We start from the raw sequence: 18,265 nt of genomic DNA, 5'->3' as shown, positions 1-18,265 counted from the left end.
ACTTACCATAGACATTATAAAATATTTAGGAGTCTACCTCCTGAAACAAACCCAGGAACTCTATGAACACAATTACAAAACACTTCTCACACAAATAAAGTCAGATCTAAATAATTGGAAAAACATCAGTTGCTCATGGGTAGGCTGAGCTAATATAATTAAAAAAAAAGAAAATCCTAAATGGGGTCATGAAGAGTCAGGCATGACCAAAAAACAACAACAAAAGAAAACAATTAATATGAGGAACAAAAAGTCAAGAATCTCAAGGATAATAATGAAAAAAAAGGGGGGGGATCTATCTGTACCAGACCTCAAACTATACCACAAAACAGTAATCATTAAAATTATTCGCTACTGGTTAAAAAATAGATGAGTGGAATCAATTAGTGGAACAGTACAACATAAAGCAACAAATGAACACAGTATATTGTTAGAGAAATCCAAAGACCTCAATCACTATTTGACAAAAACTGTTGGGAAAACTGGAAAGCAGTTTGGCAGAAATTAAGTATAGACCAATATTTTGCACCTTATACCGAGATAAACTCCAAGTGGGAATGACTTAGCCTTAAAAGGTGACATTATAAGCCAATTAGAGGACTAAGGAAAAAAGTACCTTTCAGTTTTATGAATAGAGGAAGAATTCCTAACTAAATAATCCTCGATAAAGAGGATCATAGAAAATAAAATGTATAATTTTGATTACATAAAATTTAAAAGATTTTGCACAAACAAATCTAATTATAGTTGAAATTTGGAGGCATGTAAATAGAGAAATATCTCTTTACAGCGGAGTTTCTCTCACATCAAAGATATGTAAAGAACAGATTCAAATTTATTGACTAAGAGTCATTCCACAATTGAAAAATTGTCAAAAGATATGAACAAAATAAAATTTCAAAGGAAGTAATGCAAGCTCTCAAGAATAATATGATATGATGCTTCAAATCACTAATAATTAGAGAAATGCAAATTAAAGCAAATCTGAGATTCTACCTCATATCTATCAGATTGACAAAGTTAAAAAAAAAGGAAAATTGTAATGTTGAAGGGGCTGTGAGAAAACAGGCACACTAGATCTGTGAATTGGTCTTGCCATTCTGGAAAGCAATTTGGAACTATGCCCAGAAAGTAACCAAAATGTCCCTATTCTTTGATGCAGCTTTAGCACTAGTAGGCCCATACTCAAAGAAATTAAAGAAAGAACATGGTCTACATATACAAAAATATTCTTGTTTTTGTTTGTTTGTTGTTTTTTTTTTTTCAGGCAATTGGGGTTAAGTGACTTGCCCAGGGTCACACAGCTAGTAAGTGTCAAGTGTTTGGTCCAGGTCATATTTGAACTCAGGTCCTCCTGACTTCAGGGCCGGTGAACTATCCACTGCGCCACCTAGCTGCCCCCAAAAATATTCTTAAGGGCTTTTTTCACACAGTAAAAAAAAACCAACCTTGACATTAAGGGGCTACCCTTCTGTTAGGGAATGTATAAAAGAATTATAGTGTATTAATATAATTAACATTTACATAGCATTTACTGTACTCCAGATAGTGCACCAAGCAGTTTGCAGTTATTATCTCATTTGATACTTACAACAATCCTCGGGTGTAAATGCTATTATTATCCTCTTTTTACAGAAGAGGAAACTGAGGCAAACAGTGGTTAAGCGACTTACCTAACAGTGTTACCCAGCTAGTAAGTGTCTGAGGCTGGATTTGAACTTGTCTTCCAGGCATTCTACCCATTGGACCACCTAGCTGTCCCCAGAATATATATGAATATAATTAAATTTTATTATGCCATAAGAAATGACAAAAGTTTTAGAAGAAACTGAGATTTCTATGAAGTGATGAGGAGTAAAACGAACAATTTACACAATGACAACATTATAGAGAAAAACAACTTTGCAAGACTTTAGAGCTCTGATCAATGTAATGATACATCATGAGACCTAAGGATAGACGACGAGACAGGTCACCTACCTCCTCTTAAAATCTAGAATGAGACACTTACTAGCTGTATGACCCTGGGCAAGTCACTTAATCAGATTGTCTCACTGTCTCACCACAAAAAAAAAAAAAAAAATTAAAAAAAAATCTAGAAAGAGCTATGCATTTCTGGACATGGCCAATGTGGAGACTTGTTCTGTTGGACTATCCATATTTATTATGATGGTTTTATTTTTCCTTTTGGTGTTTTATTGTTCAGTCGGGAGAGCGATATAATAAATGTGAAGCTCTCCTATTTCTTTTGCATGTATCCAGTTTATACAAGTCTTTGAGAAATTTAACAGAAATAATTTTTTTTTAATCTTATGGCTCGGCATGTAAAACAAAGCCTAAAGAAGGAGACAGATGCTCCCCAAAGCATCTCTCCCAGAGCCTAGCACAGTGTTCTACAGCCAGTGGGAACTTACCTGTTGAATGAATACATGAATCATCACTGCAATCCCTGCATTTATTGCAATCTAGTGGGAATTTAATAAACATTTGCTAAATGAATACACAAACTGTTATTGCAATCTACTGCACTTCTGCAACGAACACAGAGAGGGGCACATACTACATATCTGTTTAAAATCGACTGTTGGAAAATGCAAGGAGCCAGAGCATGCAAAGCCCTTCAGACAAATCCACGTGCGTGACTCAGCTCTTCCCAGTTTGAGTCCGTCCTAGCCGCTAGGGGCAGGACGACTGGAGAGAGGAGGAACTGGCGGAAGTGGCCCTCAGACTCGTCCGGCTCCTGGAAACAGACTTCAGATCCTGGCGGAAGGAAGTCCTTCCCTGTCAGGTCCTGGAAGTTTACAAATTACAACATAAAGTTTTAAATCAAGAATCCGTGCTCTTTCATAAGAAACCTGACCATCGTTCTGGTAAGTGATAAGAATGATATAGTCTCTAGCTTTCGGAATTTTTCTCTCTCCACCTCTTGACCCTTCTAAATGACGCGGTGGTGGCGCCCGTCTCCTTTCTCCTTATAGGACTTGGACGTAAAGTCCCATCAGCCCCTGCGCTACGTCTTTCCTTCTCTTTCTTTTTCTGTCGGCGCTTCCCGTGGAGGGGCAGCTGTCTCTTCGCTGGTAAGTCACAATCCATTGCCATCCTCGCCCACCCGGCGGCCTCGAGGGTCGCCTATCTCGGGATGCAGCACCCGGTGGGTCCCGGAGGGGACGAGCCTGGCGCCGTCTGGGGAAGAAGGCGCCCAGCTCCTCCGTGCCCCGGTGGCCGCCGAAGGCCTGGGCCCCGCTCCTTATGGAGCCCGGGGGGTCGCCCCCTCCCCCGCCCGCCCCTACCTTCTGTGCCCGGGCCCCTCGGGCCCCGCGGCTTTCCTCCCCGCCCTGGCGCCCGTGGACCTCCTCGGATCGCATCTGGAGAGCTCCCCGTGCTCTTCCAGCTTCGGCTACGGGAGGGAGAGTGAGGCTGCAGAGGAAACCCATTCCGCTCCTAGCGCGGCCCGTGGCTGGCGAGCGGAAGATAATCTGCGACAAACGACCGGGCCCTGGGCGGGGGTCCCCCCTGTTGCCGCCCCCCCGTGCTCACGGCTGAGCTTTTGTTTTCCAGGCGCCATGCCTGCCCTCAGACCTCTCGTAAAGCCTAAAATCGTCAAGAAGCGGACTAAGAAGTTCATCCGGCACCAGTCCGACAGATATGTCAAGATCAAGGTACGGCGTCGTTACTGCTCGATCTGATGAGCCTTAATTAAGCGCCTGCTGGATGCCAAGCGCGGGGCTGCAAAATACCCCTCCTGTGTTGGAGATGAGCAAAGCGGTGAGAGATGGCGTGTTGGCGCATAGCAAATTCACCCTCGGCGTGGGGGAATTTTGTAAGAGTCCTCTAGGCCTCTCCTGCCTGACATGGGGCAAGTTACTTAACCAACGCATGCCTCAGTTTCCTCAGCTGTCAAATGGGAATGATCATGACACCTAGCTCCTAGGGTCGTGAAACTCATGTGAGGTATTGGTAAAGGGCCCACCACGTAGCAGGCCCGTAGCAAATATTAGCTACCTAACCCCCTCTCCCATCCCTTATATGAGATGCAGCTTTTGTACGGTCAGAGTGGTAGAGCTTGGATTGGATCCCCGGTCTCATGATTGATAGTTTTCATCTGGTGCTTGCTTCACTCAGCACACTATGTTGCCTGAAAATTGTGTGTGAGAAATAAATATATGTGTGTAAAAATGTATGTGAAAATTGAACTTTTGACTATCTCCTTAAGTTCAGAGAGGTTTTTTTTTTTTAAACTATTAGGTTGGATTTACAGCCTATGTCAAATTGTTCTTTTGGAATATTTTATTTTTTCCTAATTATATGTAAAAAATCATTTTTAACATTCCTTTTTAAAAATTTAGAGTTTGACATTTTCTCCCTCCCTGAAACTCTCAGCAATTTGATATAGGTTGTACATGTGCAGTCATGTAAAACATATTTACTATTAGTCATGTTGTAAAAGAAAACACAGCCACCCCTTCTACCTCCAAAAAAACTCCATAAAAAATAAAATAGCATGTATCGATCTGCATTCAGACTCCATCAGTTCTTTCTCTGGCAGTAGATAGCATTTTTCATCATGAGTCCTTTGGAATTGTCTTGGATCATTATATTGCTGAGAAAAGCTAAGTTATTCAGTTCTTCATTGGACAGTATTATTGCTGTTAGTGTACGGTGTTCTTCTGGTTCTGCTCACTTCACTTTCCTTTATGTAAGTTTTTCCGTGTTTTTTCAGAAATCATTCATGCCTGTCATTTCTTATAGCACAACAATATTCCCTTACAATCATACAACAGCTTGTTTAGCCATTCTCCAGTTGATGGGCATCCCTTCCGATTTCCAATTCCCTATTCTTGGCCACCACAAGAAGAGCTGCTGTAAATGTTTGTCCTCTCTTCCCTTCTCCCCCCCCCCCCTTTTATTTTTAATCTTTTTGGGATACAGATCTAGTAGTGGTATTGGCTGGATCAGAGTTTATGCAGTTCCATAGCCATTTGGGTATAGTTCCAAATTACTCTCCAGAATGGTCGGATCAGTTCACAATTCAACCAGCAATGTATTAGTCTCCCAGTTTTCCCAGATCCCCTCCAACACTGATTATGTTCCTTTTCTGTCATATTAGCCAATCTACTAGATGTGAGGTGGTACCTCGAAGTTGTTTTAATTTGCATTTTTCTGATCTGCAGTGATTTAGAGCATGTTTTCATGTGACTATAGATAGCTTTGGTTTCTTTGTCTGAAAACTGCCTGTTCATATCCTTTGGCTGTTTATCAATTGGGGAATGACTTGTATTCTTATAAATTTAACTTAGTTCTCTATATATTTGAGAAATGAGACCTTTATCAGAGATGTTGTAACAAAAAAAATTCCCACCTTTCTGTTTTTCTTCTACTCATTGTTGCATTGGATTTATTTGTGCAAAATCTTTTAACATAATCAAAATTATCCATTTTGCATCTTGTGATGCTCTCTCTCTTGTTTGGTCCTAAATTCTTCCCTTATCCATAGATCTAATAAGTAAACTATTCCAATATCCCCTAACCCTAATTTGCTTAAGGCATCACCACTTATGTCTAAATCATGTACCCATTTTGACCATATCTTGGTATATGTTGGTAAGATGTTGGTCTCTACCTGGTTTTTGCCCATTGTTTTCTAGTTTTTCCAGCATTTTTTTGTCAGATAGCGAGTTCTTGTCCCAAAAGCTCAGGTATTTGGGTTGATCAAACAGTAGATTATTACTTTGGTCATTTACTACTGTGTATTGTGTACCTAATCTATTCAGTATCCACCACTATTTCTTAGCCAATACAGGATCTCTGGTATGGTGAGGCCATCTTCCTTCACATTTTTTTTTTTATTAATTCCCTTGATATTCTTGACCTTTTGTTTTTCAGATAAATTTTGTTATTTTTTCTAGCTCTATAAAATTTTTTGGTGGTTTTGATTAGTATGGCTGAATAAATAAATGCATTTAGGTAGAATTGTCATTTTTATTATGTTAGATGAGCTCACCTGTGAGCAGTTAATATTTTTCCAATTGTTTAGATCTGACTTTGTGTGAAAACTGTTTTTTAATTATGTTCCTATAGTTCTTGGGTTTGTCTTGGCAAGTAGGCTCTGGGAGGCATTTCTTAGCAGAATATAGTGCAGGAGCATGGGATTGGAGGACCTTGGTTCTGCTCTCATGTTCTGTTACTCAGTTTCCTCATCTGTAAAATAGGGAGATTGGACCAGTTAACTTCCAGGTTACTTCCTGGTCTAAAAATGTATGTTAATTATTCCTTCAAGCACTTAAAACAGTGTGCCCTTTCAAAAAAGGTGCTTGTTGAATGAATCAATGAGTACCATGTGTCATGCACTCAATATGAATAGAAAGATGTTCCATGCTTCTGGTTTGTATTTTAATAGGGAGATAACAATACATATGGGAGTGGAGGCAAAGGAATGAAATTTTGGTCTGGGGTTATGCCTGGAGATTTGGGGCTATCACGTTATTCTCATAGTGTGGTTTTGATGCTACCATTTCAAGAGATAGAATTGGAAAGTGGGCAGGCTGGACAGGTGAATAAGGCTATATCAGCCCCAGGGTGTTGAAGCTTGGTCTCTGGTGGGTAGAAGGAGTTTTGTGGAGCCTCTGTGATGCCGAGTTTTGGGTCATGTGACTGGAGTCTTTGGGTCACACGTTGACTACCTGTGCTTTATTTATTTATTTTTTAATCACAGAGAAACTGGCGTAAACCAAGAGGCATTGACAACAGGGTGCGAAGACGATTCAAGGGCCAGATCTTGATGCCCAATATTGGTTATGGAAGCAATAAGAAGACAAAACACATGTTACCAAGTGGATTCAGGAAGTTTTTGGTACACAATGTCAAAGAGCTAGAAGTGCTTCTGATGTGCAACAAGTAAGTTAATGGGAACATCAGCACCTTCCTACTCTTGAGATATTTGTGGCTGTTGTGCTTGGCTCTCCATAGATTTCCTAACCTGTAGATCAGCGTTTGCCAAGTTGCTTATAGAAACTAGTTTGTGTGCTGTGACTAAGAGTCCATGAGCCTTGATAGCTTTCCCTTTTACATATGAAATTGTGTTTAAAAATTTATACCTCCACCTTGGGGTCTTATCTGACTGATCCCCTTTCCTTGTGGTTTGAAATGGGGTAAAGATGACTTAATGAAGGTTTTGTAGCTATTTAGTGGTAGAGTAGGGTCTTTGATTTCCCAGGAATGAAGGGGACCTGACTATATTTTTTGATTTGGTGGTACAACCATTTTTACAGTCACCCTGGTTTGAGATGCTGGTGGTTCTCAGCCTGCTGCTCCTGGCTATTTGTACCCTCTCCTCTAGTTAATTTTTTCATGGTGCCAAACTAATCCTTTTGTATGTGCCAGTATCCATTACACCATGTTGCTTCAGGGTCGCTTACTGTTGGAGGTATGTGTAGGATGTTGAGACAAGGCAACTAGAACAGGATAGGATATGTCTGGTACGCAAGATGGGCTTTAAATATCTTGAACAAGGGGTTTCCTGAGCTCTTTTAAGATGGAATGGGTTGTGATAAATATCGACTTTACGTCAAGTATTAACTAAAGCCATTTGAGTGTTTCTTTGGGCTTTTCCTGTACTCTAGTGACATATTATGAGGTAATCTTTGTTTAAAAAAATGCTTAGCACTGGGCTGGGCCCATAGTAGGTGCTACGTAAATGCTTACCTTTATGCTTACGTGTTGGTGACCTGGCTTGTTTTTAAATCTCCTTATTTGATCTTCTTACAGATCTTACTGTGCCGAGATTGCTCACAATGTATCCTCCAAGAATCGGAAAGTCATTGTTGAGAGAGCAGCTCAGCTAGCCATCAAAATTACCAATCCAAATGCTAGACTGAGGAGTGAAGAAAATGAGTAAAATACTTTGCAGATTTTTATTTGTGTTAAATAAACCTTCCAATTACTACCATCTATCTGGGTTGGTTTCTGTGCAGCTTTTAGAGGGAATTTGAAAAGTGATAATTTTGGAATTTCTATCCCTCTTTCTGCTGTTACAGGTAGTTGAGAATGTTTCTCCTTTCCCTTGTTTTTTATTTAAATGATCAAGAAAAATTTGGTTCCAGTTTCTACTGCCTGAAGTCTGAAGGAGGTCCCCTTTCTCCTCCTAGGTTTTGTTGCAAAATTACTTATCTCCAATCCCCTTTATGAAGATAAAGTTAGGCAATGCATTTCTTCACTTTGGGGACTTAGTACATTTTGATGGATGAGTTTGGAGAGAAACTACAATGGAAGCAGATGTCTTACCTTTTGTTTATTGTCTTTGTCGAGCAGAATAGAAACCCAACACCCCAAATTACTAAACTAGCAGAGTGGGCCTCAAAAAGGCATCCCAGACTCACTGTCTGACAAGCCTTGTATGGCTTGGACTAGAGTCCTGTAGGTGGAAAGCTAGTCACAGAAACTGAAGCTTATCAACTAGGATCCTGTACTGAGATGATAAATAACATTCCAGCAAACAGCTTCTTAGAAACATTGAAGTCTAGAACTGCACTAGGAGCACTAATTGTGACAACATAGGGTGCTTTAAGATGATTCACATAGGGAAACACTTCCCAGGATCCTGTCACCATTATCAGGCAGGATTCCATCCCCAGTCTAGCCACTGTATGCGAATAGTGGGAATCTTGAGTGCAGAGATTGTACTTCCCCCTCTATTTCTGCCATATCTCCTTAGAACCCCAAATCCTTAACTATTGCCTTAAATTTGCTAACTAATCTCACTTATAAAATAATACTTGTTTTATTTAGGATTGGGAGACTAGCCCTTTAAGTAAGGAAATCACCTTTAAAGTGAATTATTCCCTACCTGGGGTTGGAAGAGAGTGATTTCATGGACAGATTCCAAAATTTGCCTGCCTTTTGTCTCCCTAATCAAAATTCTTTTGTACTCAATTATCAGCCATCCATGTAATCGGTACTATCAGAATCTAGAATAGGTTATCTTAGGTGAACAGGTTTTTAAAACCAATTCATACTTGATAGTAAATGATTGACAAGGATCTAACAACCAGAGGTATATTTAATTTTTTAAAGAATGCTATATTTGCCCAATTGAGTAATTAAACTAAAAAATTTCAAGCAATAAAGGGAAAGGAGGGGCTCATTGTAGGAGTCTTGTCTCTCCTCAGGGAAACTCCCTTAAGTTACTAATCTTGCTTTTTTCACAGTGTCTTCCACTTAGAGATCAACTGAGTCTCTAAAAGTGGAACATGGGGACATTTCAGATAATGTGCAACACAGAAACTCTAAAAACCCTCATTTTTATATAAAGACAAAAACTTTTCAGAAGTGTATTTCCCCCCAGTGGCCCTGCTTAATAGTCTCATACAAGTCCTTGAACTGAAAGAGCTTAGTTATTCCATGGCATGCTGCTCGACCCTTCAGCTCTGGCCTCTGCCATCAGATTGGGATCACTGGAGAGAGAACTGGGATAGCACCATTCTGGGCACCGAGATCCCTAATGGAGGCCAAGACAAAAGACAACCAGGCGTGCCCCAGATCTTAGCAGGGGACATCTCTGAATTGGGGGGTCCTCAACTTGTTCTTTAGGAATCTTCCACTAATAGAGGGTTTTATATTTGACCAGAAAAGCAGAGGCTGTTAACTTAGATCCATTGACTCAGGAGCGTATAAGGAAGCAGAGTCCTTCTGAATGCTTTCAAAGAGAGCTGCCATTTCAGGGTTGGATCTGATTTGGGAAGAGAATTCTGCCATCACTGGGCTTTTTTCCACCTCTGGTATGGTCAATAAGGCAGCCACAGCTCTCATAGCTGAGCGCTTGAGTTCATCTTGCTTTTCAAATTCTTGTTTGACTGAACCAGCTTTTACCTAAAAGGGGGAAACAAGAAATGGCATCACTCAAGGGATCATCAATGAACTGATTTCTCATTGTTGGAACTAGTCAGCTGCTGACTAGCTTTGTAGCTTCATTTTTCCATCTGGGCCTTGGTTTCCTCCTGTAAAATGAAAGGAATGGATATCTTCTTCTGAGGTTCTGAGTTTTCCATGGCCATGGGGACACGGACCTTCCCAATTGTTTATAAAAAGCTAGAAACAAAAGTGGGTTGCTCATCAATTGGGGTATAGCTAATATATATATATATATAATATTACTAATATAAATATTTCAATATTTTGCAGTTAGGAGATGAGTAGGGAATTTAAAGAAATGGGGAATGATCTGTATGAACCAAGGCAAAATCAAGAACAATAAACCCAATGGTAACTTTTTTAAAAATTACCAAAAACATTGAAAAAACCTGCAGTGAATAGATGACACATGAGGACTACCCAATCAGTAAGTAACATTGTGTTAATCAGATACTGGTCTCTGTGTAAGAGATTGTGGTGGCTTTTCTGCATCACAAGGGAGAACTCCATCTGGAAGGGGGGTAGTGGAATATAACTGATGTGAAGCCAGTAGGTGTTAATGAAACTTTTCTATTAGTTTCTAGGAAGCCTGTAGAGGACATGCCAGCCTGAGAATTAAAATGGGTAATAACTGGTCTGCTAAAAGGCAAGAGGCAGAGGAAATGAGAGGTTGGTGTTTGTCAGATCAAATGATCAACAACAGTGGATAAAGTCGATGGTATTAGCTGACATTTGTAAAGTGCCTTAAGGTTTGCAAAGCAGTCGAATCCAGCCTCAGACACTAGCTGTGTGAGCCTGAGCAAGTCACTTTACTCTTCTCTGCCTTGGGTTTCTCAACTGTAACAGCACCTGCCTCTTGGGGTGGTGAGGATCAAATGAGATAGTTTTTGTTTTTATTTTTTTGGTGAAGGCAGTTGGGGTTAAGTGACTTGCCCAGAGTCCCACAGCTAGTGATTGTTATGTGTCTTGAGGCCGGATTTGAACTCGGGTCCTCCTGACTCCAGGGCTGGTGCTTTATCTACTGCACCACCCAGCTGCCCCTTGAAATAGTATGTGTGAAAAACTTATGTGCATTGCCTGACACATAGTAGGTACTGTATAAATGCTTATTCCTTTCTCTTCCCCCAGGGCTCATAACATCCCTGTGAGGTAGGGTACTGTTCTTGTGGGGAAAAAAAAACAAACAGGCCCTAACATGTTAAGTGATCAGATAATTACATAGTAGGTACAGCTTATGCAACAGGTTATCTTAAGGCAGGGTTTGAACCCAGGTCTTGACACCAAGTCCAACAAACTACCTACTAAGCCGCACAGATTCACAAAATCCCAGAATAACAGCTCTCTCTATTAAGCTTGAAATTTAAGACAAATAAGAAGCAAATTCTATCTCATACAATGGCTAACAAAACTTGGAGGCTGTCCATCATTCCTCCTCTACGGCCCTCCACAATCTGGTAGCTGCTCACTTCAGAAGCATTGTGGCATAGCAGGTAGAACGCTGATCTTAAAGCCAGGAAGACCCTGGACTTCTACAGTGCTCTAGCTAGCTCTCTAAGACTAAAAGGGGCAGAGAAGTATGTTGGAAGGAGGAGTTCCTTCATCTGGAGAGCTCCCTGAGCCAATGAAATGGCAAGCCACTCCCTAGCCCTATCCCACTGTAGAAGCTGGTCTGGCACTCTGAACATTCTAGCCTCCATACCCTCAACAATCTTGAATGTCTAAAGCCTTCCCCTCATCCTAGTCCTCTTCAGACACCAGGCCCAAACCACACCTCTCCCATGGGATGCCCCCTAACTGCGCCATTAGCTCACACACTAGCTTGTGTTCCTGGTTCCATCCTCTGAGGCCTAGGGCCAAACTGGTCCCTTCAGGGAGAGAGGAACTTACCTTGGAGGTACAGGTGGCTCGCAGTGGTTCCACCAGGCGATCCAGCCTCTGCAGGACGGTGTTGGGACACAGAGTGGACAGCCGGGCCAGCATGATGAAAGTCAGCATCTGCCAAGCAGGGGAGAAAGAGATTCATTGTGAAAGGACAAACGGAATTCTTGACTTCCCCTAGTACCAATCTGCTTCCCAAAAAAAGCCACTTTCTTCTCTTCCTTCCCCCACAGCTCAGTTGGTAAAAGCTATAGACAATCCTGAATCTGTGGACTCTAGGGGAAGGAAGGGGCAGTGTGGGGCCTAAAGAGCAGGAGGAAGGATTCTGCTTAAGAAGACCCATCTCCACACATCTGCAGTGTTGGAGACTGGATTTGAAATCAGGTCTTCTTGATTACAGGCCTAGCAGGCTACCCACTGAACCACTCAGGGGTGGGGAATCCAAACTTCACAGAACAAATCTCCTTAATAAAAGGATTTGTTTTGTAAAACTTGGACTCGGTCAAAAGGCTGAGCTCAAGGACCTAGAAGGTCACGTGTGGCCTCGAGGCCACAGGTTCCTTACCTCTGACCTAGCTGCTTCTAATTTTAAAAGAAAAATTTCTCCCACTAGAGAAATAAGAAAACAATTGCCCCAAGAAATGTTTTTTTGTTGTTGTTTTGTTTTCTTTGAGATTGGCTCTTCCTCTGAGTTCAAATCCAGCCTCAGATTCTAACTGGCCAGGTGACCCTGTGCAAGTCACTTAACCCTGCTTGCCTCATTTGTAAAATGAGCTGGTGAGGACGTGGTCAACCACTCCAGCCGAAAAAAAAAAGGCTGAAGAAAGATAGGTAAAGGGGCAGCTGGTGGCACTGTGGATACAGCTGTGGCCCTAGAGTCAGGAGGACCTGAGTTCGAATCTCGCCTCAGACACTAGCTGGGTGACCCTGATCAAGTCACTTAACCCCAACTGCCTCAAAAAAAAAAAAAAGGTAAAGATAAGATAGGTTTTCAAAGTGAAGAATCTCTGTCTATGGGTTAGCTTCCTGTCACCGGAGGTTCTCAAGCAGGAGCTGGATGGACATTTGTTGGGGAAGCTCTAGATGGTGTACTTCCATCCTTTCTAAGCTGACCAGTCCCCTCCCAGCTCTGTGATTCTCATACACGGTATTAGCAACCACATGGGGATGAGAACACGAAGCCTGGATAAGAATGCTGGATTTTAGAGCTGAAGGGGACTGTGGAGATCATTTCACTCAGCATGAATACATATGTACACACACTATATTATATGTGTATGTGTGCATGTTTATGTAACATACATGCATATAAGTGTATATGTTTCTTTAGAAATAGTCTCTTAATGAACATTCACTTTGCTCCCTTTGTGTAGGGTGAAGGGATTATGGGAATAGAACAATATACTGATTATTATTCAGATATACTCTATCTGAATCAGCTGAGGTTTGGTTACATTTTTCTGAACTCCTCTCCCCCCATCCTTTTTTTCTTTGTTTATTCTTTGTCATGAGGGATGGCTCAATGGGTACAGGAAGGGGGAGAATAACTGTGGAAATGAAGTTGATAGGAAAACAAGCTATCAATTGAATTTTTTTAAAAAATAGACTGAGATTGGGAAAGATGTTAGAACAGAGAATATCAGAGCTAGAAGGAACCTTGGAACAGAATGTCAAAGTTGGAACGGGACCGGTAGTTTTGGTTGAGAAATAATGGTATCAGTGACTAAAAACAAAAGGCAAGTGAACTCATGGAAGGAGGGTCTGGGATACCAGCCTTACCCGGATGTCATAGTGATCCTTGAGGCCATCCTCCACATGGTTTAAATATTCATAGATGTCCAGTCGGTCCAAGCAGCTCTCCAAGAGGGTGTACATGCATTCAAAGGCAGCTTTCCTGACATCCAGCCCATCATCCACAGTGTGCTTGAATGGCCCCATCTCTACCTGTGGGAGAAGCCAACACAGAATTAGAGGGGAAGGCAGATGTTGCAGGAGTGGCTCCCTTGGTGGCCACAGTGACCACTGGGGGGCAGTGCTGGCCCAGAAAGCTCTACCACCGTCCTAAACTCAGACCGCAGAATGTCAGAGGTTAAAAAGGACCTTTACCTGGCACATCTAGTACAGTATACAAGAGCAGGATTCCACTCTCTAACACCTCCATCCACAAAAGGGCCACTGAAGACCTCCAGGGATGGGGAACTCACTACCTTTTTTTTTCTTTCTTTTTCTTTACTAATTTACTTTTAACATTCATTTTAAAATTTTGAGTTCCAAATTATTTTCCCTCCTTCCCTCCCTCCATTGAGAAGGCAAGCAATTTGATATGTTATATATATGCAGTATGCAAAACATATTTCCATCTAACATTCATTTTAAAAAGATTGAGTTCCAAATTCTTTCCTCCCTCAACCCCTCCCCCACTCACTGAGAAGGCAGGCAAATATATCAGTTATACATGTGAGGTCATGCAAAACGTTTCCATATTATTCATGTTGTGAAAAAAAGACAAGAAAAAACAGTGAAAAAATTATACTTAAATTTGCACTCAGTTCATCAGTTCTCTAGAGGTAGAGAGCATTTTTCGTCATGTGAGTCCTTTGGAATTGTCTTGGATCATTGTATTTTTCAGAATAACTGGGTCAGTCACAATTGATCATTACAATATTGCTGTTACTGTATACAGTGATCTCCTGGTTCTGCTCATTTCATTCTGCATCAATTCATATATCTTCCCAGGTTTTTCTGAAAGTATTCTGCTTGTCATTTCTTATAGCACAAACAGTATTCCATCGCAATCATATACTATAACTTGTTCAGCCATTCTCCAATTGATGGGTGTCCTCTCAATTTCTAATTCTTTGCCACCACAAAAAGAGCTGCTATAAATATTTTTGTATATGTGGGTCTTTTCCCCATTTTTATCTTTGGGATACAGACCTAGTAGCGGTATTTTTGGTCAAAGAGTTTGCATGGTTTTGCAGCCCTTTGGGCAAAGTTCCAAACTGTTCTCCAGAATGACCAGATCAGTTCTCAACTCTAACAGCAATGCATTAGTGTCCCAGTTTCCCCCCATCCCTTCATTACTTATCATTTTCCTTTTCTGTCATGTCAGCCAATCTGATAGGAGTGAGGTGGTACTACAAAGTTGTTTTAATTTGGATTTATCTAATCAATAGTGTGTGAGTGTGTATACATGTGTTTTCTTCCCTCTTTGAACCAATTCCAGTGAGTGTAAGTTATAAATGCTGCCTGCTACTCCCATCCATTTTCCCTTCCATTGTAAAAGCCATTCCTTGCATGGCTTTTATGTGAGATAATTTTCCTCATTCTTCCTCTCCCTTTCCCCATATCCCAGTGCATCCCTCTTCTTCACCCCTTCTTTTTTTTGGGGGGGGAAAGGGGGAAATTATCTCGATATAACTGACTCAGACATGTGCCCTCTATGTAGATGCTGTCTAACTGCCCCAATAATGATAAAGTTCTTGGGAGTTACATGACTCATCTCCCCATACAGCAATGCGAACAGTTTAACTTTATGAAGTCTCATGATTTCTCTTTCACGTTTACCTTTTTATGCTTCTCGTGAATCTTGTGTTTGAATGTCAAGTTTTCTCTTCAATTCTGTTTTTTTTTTTTTTTCCAACCAGGAAAGCTTGAAAGTCCACAATTTCATTAAATATCCATTTTCCCCCCTGCAGGATTATACTCAGTTGTGCTGGATAGGTGGTTCTTGGTTGTAATCCTAGCTCCTTTGCCTTCTGGAATATCATATTTCAAGCCATCCCCTCCTGTAATGTGGAAGTTGCTACATTTTATATGATCCTGACTGTGGCTCCATAATATTTGAATGGTTTCTTTCTGGCTACTTGCAAATTTTCTTCTTAACCTGAGAGTTCTGGAATTTCGCTATAATATTGCTGGGAGTTTTCACTTTGGGATCTCTTTTAGGAGGTGATTAGTGGATTCTTTCAATTTCTATTTTACCCTCTCATTCTAGGATAGCAGAAAAGTTTTCTTTTATTCTTTCTTGTTATATATATATATATATACGTATATATATATATTTATTTATTTATTTATTTTTTTGGTGAGGCAATTAGGGTTAAGTGACTTGCCCAGGTTCACACAGCTAGTAAGTGTCAAGTGCTTGAGGTCGGATTTGAACTTAGGTCCTCATAACTCTAAGGCAGGAGTTCTATTCACTGCCCCTATTCTTTCTTGAAATATGACATCCATGCTCCTTTTTTTGATCATAGATGTCAGTTAGTCCAAGGATTTATAAATTATCTCTCCTCAATCTATTTTCAAGGTCAGTTGTTTTTTTAGTTATTTCACATGTTCTTCTATTTTTTCATTCTTTTGACTTTGTTTTATTGTTTCTTGATGTCTCATGGAGTCATTACCTTCCCTCTGCCCAATTCTAATTATTGAAGGATTATTTCTTCAGTGAGCTTTTATAACTTTTTCCCACTTGGCCAATTCTGCTTTTTAAATTGTTATTTTCATCCATGAATTTTTGTGTCTCTTATTATTAGGCCAATTGTATTTTTTTAAGGTGTTATATTCTTCAGTATTTTATGACTCTCACCAAGCTGTTAATTCTCTTTTCATAATTTTCTTGCATCACTCTCATTTCTTTTCCCAATTTTTCTTCTACCACTCTGATGTTTAAAATAAGTTTTTTTGGGGACTCTTCTTCTAGCTCTCCCAGGAATTCTTATTGAGCTTGTGTCCAATTTACATTTTTCGCCCTTTGAGGTTTTGCTTGTAGCTCTTTCCACATCATTGTCTTAAGAGTTTGTGTCTTGATCTTCCCTGTCACCACAGTAGCTTTTTTACGGTCAGGTTCTTTTGTTGTTGTTGTTGTTGTTTACTCATTTTTCCAGCCCATTTCTTGATTTTTAACTTTATGTTAAAGCTGGGCTCTGTTCACCTGGCGATGGGGAGGCACTGTCCCAAGCTCCAGGCTTTTTTGAACTGCTGCTTTCACAGACAGTTCTGGGGGTCTGCAAGTTTTCATTGCTCCCAAGGCGGTGTGACACAGGGGAGAGGTGTGGTCACTGTTCTCTCTGGTTTTTACCCAGGATGGGCCTCTGCTGTCCTGCAGTGCCCTTCTCTGCCCTGGAGCTCCCAAAGCTGCTGCTGCTTCCAAGGCCCACCACTGTCACTACCCCTGCATTTACCAATATCATAGACCACACCTTCCAAACTTCTAAGTCATCTTAAGCTGGGAAAAATGTCTCACCGTGACCTTTTGTTGGCTCTTCTGCTCCAGAATTTGATTTGAGGCATTATTTTAAAGTTGTTTGGAGAGGAATGTTGGGAGAACTCAACTGGGTTGAAGCCTTGACTCCACCATCTTGGCGCCATCCCTTGAACTCACTACCTTTCAAGGCATCCAATTTTATTTGGGGGTGGCTGTTGTCAGAAAGCTTTTCCTCATATTTGAACTGAAATTATCTTTTCCACATCTCTTCCACATCTCAAGGTCCCAGCAAAACAAGCCTGATCCCATTGAAACTTGAGAGCCCCTTAAATACTTAAGATCCACTCTCATCTTTCTCCTTTTCTTTGTATCTCCAGTCCTTAACACAGCACCTGGCACATAGCTGGCATTTAATAAATGTTTACCCACTGACTCCCAGCTTTCTCTATAAATACACCTGGTTTCTTCACCAAATGCTTGACTAATAGCACTGCGTCTTATATTCCCCCCATTCTTCTCTCTCTCTCCTGGAGCTTGTCAATGTCCCTCTTAAAATTTGGCATACATAAGTGAAGAGAGTACTCTCGCTGTGGTTGGACCAGGGCACATCTACCACAGAGGTAAGCAGCATTTACATGGTGCTTCACAAATACTATCTCATTTAATCCTCACAACAATGCTTGGGAGGTAGGTGCTATTATTATCCCCATTTCATAGATGAAGAAGCTAAGGCTTAAGAGGTTAAACGACTCGCCCTAAGGTCACACAGCTATTAAGTGTCTGTGGCTGGATCTGAACCCAGATCTTCCCAATTCCCAATTCAGTGTTCAATATGCCATCTTGCCATCCCCCAGGGAGAAGCTGTTAGAAATGGGAGTTGTATTTGGCAGTAAATTAACCTTACAATTATTCTTACTCGCTCAGCCGGTAAGGACGCAGGATGACCTGCACCTTCCTCCATGTCCTCGTCCTCACCATGCCGCCCATCTCCAGGCCCAACCCTGCCACCCCGTTGCTCCCTTACCTCTCGGATGAGCTCCTTTCGGACCTTGGTCTCCGTGTACAAATGGGGAAGCGTGTTGTCCAGAAAGTCTCGGATGAGGGAGGGCTTGTTGTGAGCAGCAGAGTTGAATAAGGCCAGAGCCACCCTTCGGACATTTAGGTCTGAGTCCTGAAGGGTCTTTAGGAAATCTCCTGGGGGGGGGAGGTTAAGAAGAAGAAAATGAAAACACACACACACACACACACACACACACACACACACACACACACACA

The 18,265-nt window shown here is 41.2% G+C and overlaps 2 protein-coding genes and 1 non-coding gene across 3 annotated transcripts in view; 2 read left to right on the top strand and 1 right to left on the bottom strand.

Moving 5' to 3' along the window:
* The first annotated feature begins 2,978 nt into the window (after positions 1-2,978).
* On the top strand, positions 2,979-7,947 carry RPL32 (ribosomal protein L32). The gene is made up of 4 exons (XM_027863862.1): positions 2,979-3,077; positions 3,559-3,659; positions 6,713-6,894; positions 7,765-7,947. The coding sequence occupies exons 2-4, from the start codon at positions 3,564-3,566 to the stop codon at positions 7,892-7,894; spliced, it is 408 nt and encodes a 135-aa protein (XP_027719663.1). The 5' UTR covers positions 2,979-3,077; positions 3,559-3,563; the 3' UTR covers positions 7,895-7,947.
* Positions 3,348-3,487, top strand: LOC114044574. Its single transcript, XR_003569265.1, has one exon. It is a non-coding gene; the product is annotated as a small nucleolar RNA SNORA7 (small nucleolar RNA).
* Positions 7,948-8,039: 92 nt separating the features above from the next.
* Positions 8,040-18,265, bottom strand: part of CAND2 (cullin associated and neddylation dissociated 2 (putative)) — a 52,550-nt gene continuing 42,324 nt past the window's right edge. Inside the window, exons 12-15 of the mRNA XM_027863861.1 lie at positions 18,015-18,184; positions 13,564-13,728; positions 11,794-11,901; positions 8,040-9,864 (exon numbers count right to left, since the gene is read on the bottom strand). Coding sequence (XP_027719662.1) covers positions 9,637-9,864; positions 11,794-11,901; positions 13,564-13,728; positions 18,015-18,184 — 671 coding nt within the window. The 3' untranslated portion in view covers positions 8,040-9,636. The remainder of the gene's footprint in view (positions 9,865-11,793; positions 11,902-13,563; positions 13,729-18,014; positions 18,185-18,265) is intronic.

The sequence above is a fragment of the Vombatus ursinus genome, unplaced genomic scaffold (genome assembly GCF_900497805.2).
Source record: "Vombatus ursinus unplaced genomic scaffold, bare-nosed wombat genome assembly UNPS02014773.1, whole genome shotgun sequence".
Lineage (NCBI taxonomy): Eukaryota > Metazoa > Chordata > Mammalia > Diprotodontia > Vombatidae > Vombatus > Vombatus ursinus.
This window is presented reverse-complemented; position numbering and strand designations above follow the sequence as displayed.

Excerpts from the sequence above, each read along its gene's own strand:
- RPL32 (XM_027863862.1), top strand. The coding sequence starts at position 3,564 with ATGCCTGCCCTCAGACCTCTCGTAAAGCCTAAAATCGTCAAGAAGCGG. Across the intron at positions 3,660-6,712 it reads ACAGATATGTCAAGATCAAG|AGAAACTGGCGTAAACCAAG; the intron begins GTACGGCGTCGT and ends TTTTAATCACAG. Across the intron at positions 6,895-7,764 it reads GTGCTTCTGATGTGCAACAA|ATCTTACTGTGCCGAGATTG; the intron begins GTAAGTTAATGG and ends ATCTTCTTACAG.